General features: G+C 35.0%; 1 protein-coding gene across 1 annotated transcript; it reads right to left on the bottom strand.

The window, feature by feature from the left end:
• Positions 1-309: 309 nt before the first annotated feature.
• On the bottom strand, positions 310-3,614 carry LOC111313567 (phenylacetaldehyde reductase-like). The gene is made up of 6 exons (XM_022914243.2): positions 3,353-3,614; positions 2,887-3,056; positions 2,242-2,433; positions 1,588-1,750; positions 1,146-1,332; positions 310-608 (listed from the first exon to the last, which is right to left on the bottom strand). Exons 1-6 carry the CDS (start codon positions 3,468-3,470, stop codon positions 461-463), a joined length of 978 nt encoding a protein of 325 aa, XP_022769978.2. The 5' UTR covers positions 3,471-3,614; the 3' UTR covers positions 310-460.
• Between the last annotated feature and the right edge of the window lie 409 nt (positions 3,615-4,023).

Below are 4,023 nucleotides of genomic sequence, written 5' to 3'. Positions count from 1 at the left end.
TTCAGCGTATTACTACATTTATACCTTGATCAGTCTATAACACTTCGGTCAAAGCCACTTATACTAGTAATGCTCTCGGGGTGGCTCAAATACCATTTGTCCAAGGTGAGGATAGGTCCTAAGTAACACCAAAATTTCCATCTCTAATTTTAACTCAACTTCATTATTCAATAACATCATATATATATATATATATATGTGTGTGTGTGTGTGTGTGTGTGCGCGTGTGTGTGTGTGTGTCAGTGTGTGTCAGTGTGTGTGAGTATATACATCAAAACATAATCTCTACATATGAAGGCCCATGCAAATACCTTAAAGTAATTGTACATTGAAACTCACGATTATTTAGAAATTTGGGTTATCCCACATAATCCAAATGTTTTAGTTTGAAAAATGAGTAGGCATTATAGCATTTATTTTAGAAATTAAATAAGTGACATGTGATGCATAATATTACAGGTCAGACGCTTAGAAAACCCTTCTCCTTCAAGCTCTCAATGCTGTGCCTCAGACTCACGACCAAAGGAATGAAGCTGGCAATCAAACTTTTTGCTTTCTCCTTGGATACCTGATAAGTTTGCTCAGGAGGCTTGTTATTATCTTCATATCTGTCGTGAATCAAAATGTGGACTTGGTTATGTATAACAATTCTGACCATCCAGCAGACCAAAAGATAAAGCAACAGTCTGAAGCACTCTATCTATCTATATATATATATATATATATATATATATATATATATATATATATATATTCCAATTTCGATTTCATCTTTATCATTGCAATTGGATACAAATTTAACAACTTTCCCCTCCTATGTTTCCTTTATCTATGGTCCATTTGGGAGTCCAATTGGAAAGCTCCCACCCCAAAGAAGGGTGTGTTGTATGGCTGGACCCTTTAATCGGGCTACCGAATGCAGCCCTATTATGAAAAGTTTTCACATTAAACATAAGTAACATGATTTAACTATCCAGCTCACTTTATTATTGCACCAACTTACCAAGTTAACAGACAAATGAAAGACTAAACAAATGCCAAAATCACAATTAGAACTGAAAAAATGACAGTTTAAATTGCATACTTGCATTTGCCAATGGGAGCTATGAGTGACAGTAGATAGCCAGATAATAACAGTTGCTTACTTTTCATTAATTTGCAGAGTAGGGTAAAGTTCATACAACATTTTCAGAACCTCAGAATATGGTACACTTCTTTCCACTAGGCAATATCTGCCACAAGCAGAAGGATCCTCGAATGCTTGAATATGTGCATATGCAACATCTCGAACATCAACAAATGTACAAGTTGAACTTGGGAAAGAGTGTTCTCCTGCATCCAAAAGATTTCCACTGTTTTTGCGTGAGAAATATATATAGCTAGCAGAGACAAATCCTTTGAAGGATCTATGTCATCTAAAAGGAAATTGTTGGAACATTTAAAAACTTATATGTTTTTTAATGGTTTCTCAGATGAAATATAAGTTAGGAAATATAATTTCTCATTGTATTTTTCCTTTTGGAAGGTGGCTGGTTGGACCAACAAATATGAGATGAAAGGTGCATCAAATCTTGGAGGAAAGTATACCTTTTATGAGGTTTAGAATCACCTCTGATGAGGAATTCAAAGCTGGCTGTAAAAGAGGACCAAACACCATTCCTGGATGTATTGTAATCAAATCGATTCCATTGTCTTTTGCAAACCTCCAAGCAGCCTCCTCGGCTAAGGTTTTCGAGAGCATATACCATAGCTAGAAAAAACCAATAGATTTTGCAGAAATAATACAATGGATCCCATCATTTCAAAATGCACATGCATGTATCTTTTTTTTTATCATCTATACCAAATCAGATTTCATTAGAGGATCAGATCAAAAAGGTATCTCTTTGTGAAATATGTGATCAAAAAGAGGAAAGTTCGGACAAGCATTGAATCAAAAGAAAAAAATTGAGAAATTACATTGGCAGTTCATGCATAGACGATAGATCAGTGAAATTCACCAACAGTGAGATTAGAATAAGAAAACCGTACTCATTTCTTGTGTCAACAGACAGGATGAACATGAGCCATGAAACTTGAAATAGACTGATCAATTGCTAAAAATTAAGGCAAGTTAAGAGGTTAATTCACATAATTGGTCAGCCTATATCTAGCTAGCATCTTTGGCAAAGATGATTATAAATTTATGAGATTACAAAATTGTAGAATCTTTTTAAAAAAATATACATTTAAAGTACACACCTTGCCTTCCTCACATAGAAGTGGATCTGAAAACCAAGTCTCATCAACAACCACATCAGGAGTCAAAGGTTTTCCATTGCGTACGACTGAAGACATGGAAGATGTTATGACAACTCTCTTGATTGAAGCAACTTTGGCACATGACTTGAGAACATTAAGTGTGCCCTTGATGGCCGGACCAATTATTTCTGCCTGAAATTGGGAGAAGCAATGAAATGGTGGCATAAAAATTTGATGATAAATAAGTAATACTAGGCCACACCCACACATCATCTTACAATGACATCAAACAATGGTCAGATTACATAGTTGTACCATAGAACAAAACTCTATCACATTAAGTGGATTCATCATGATTCATGAGTACCAAAATATTAAATTTGTAATGCACTCCTAGTTCAATCAGCCGACAATGGAAATGTGCATGTTATAATAAGTATTCAGTGTTGTATTTGAACTGTCCCCAAGGGAATACCCCATTAGTTAAGAATTTGAGATTCCAATTCGAAAGCCTCGAGTACAAATTCTAAAATCGGATAGAATTTTAGCCCAAGATCTATATGTATATAAAAGAAAAGTACTTCTTTTGATTTTTGTTAAGTGAAATTTATCAGAAAAGTGGAAACATATGTAAAAAAGATGGACCTGTGGATCAGCAGCTGAAAGGAAGACAGGGGATGCTGCATGGAATACACCATGGCATCCATCTACTATAGAGTCAAAGCATCCTTCATCCACCAACTCGGCTTTGAACAAATGAAGTCTTTCCTTAGCTCCATCAAGTGAAAACAAATGTTGTGTCTTCCTTGCATCATCTGTTGCATGTTTTCAAGCATGAATCTTTAATATGCCAAAACAAGTAATATGACAAACTTAAGGGTTGAATTGGATCAAACATTTAAAACCAACTGACAACAAGTGAAGAAGTTTCAATTAAACTGAAAGATTAAACCAAACATCCCGTTGACTTTTAAAACCAATCAACAGTAATGAAGAAAGTTCAAATTAAGTATAAAATCACATTAAACTCAAGACTTAATCGAGCGAGAAAAATAAACAAATTAACATAAGATTCAAAATAGAAGAAATTAAGAGGAGCAGTAGAACTGACTTGGGTCACGAACGGTGGCCTTGACAGTGTAGCCACGTTGGAGTAATAGCTTAACGAGCCATGAAGCAATGAAACCAGATGCTCCGGTTACACACACCACCTTCTCTGCTACACTCATCGATCGCTCTCAACTCAAAGTTCATATGCTGGAGCTGAACTCAGTAGAATTCAGCTGAACTTTAATAACTTTGAATACATGATTTGTCTCCCCGATACACATGGGGTTTTTGCCACTATAATATTAAAAAACAAAATTGCTGTCAGGAGTCCCTACTTTTATTGTTTTTTTATACTATGACTTTTATGCTTTCAAGTAAATGTTATTAACATCAATTTTTTAATAGATTTTTAATACCGCAATTGCGCTTGCCACTAACCTCAATTATTGTAACCAACTAGAAAGTAAGTCACCAAACTTGTTTGGCATTAAAAAAAAAAAACGATATATTGACTTATCAATCAGCTGAAGCCCTAGCTATACTTTCCTTCGAGTGTACTCAGAGACATGATGGGTTCATAATTCCCAATCACTCTAATAGGATAAAACCTGGTACGATGAATAATTTTGCAATAAGTACGTACCTAGTTTTGGCTCAGACCAGAACATAGACATATTTCTATGACCTTGCTACTGTCCAAATTCTCATCATAAAACTGGCATTCACCATGTT

This window comes from Durio zibethinus, chromosome 23 (assembly GCF_047325235.1).
Source record: "Durio zibethinus cultivar Kanyao isolate XHJ-2024 chromosome 23, ASM4732523v1, whole genome shotgun sequence".
NCBI classification, from domain to species: Eukaryota; Viridiplantae; Streptophyta; class Magnoliopsida; order Malvales; family Malvaceae; genus Durio; species Durio zibethinus.
This window is presented reverse-complemented; position numbering and strand designations above follow the sequence as displayed.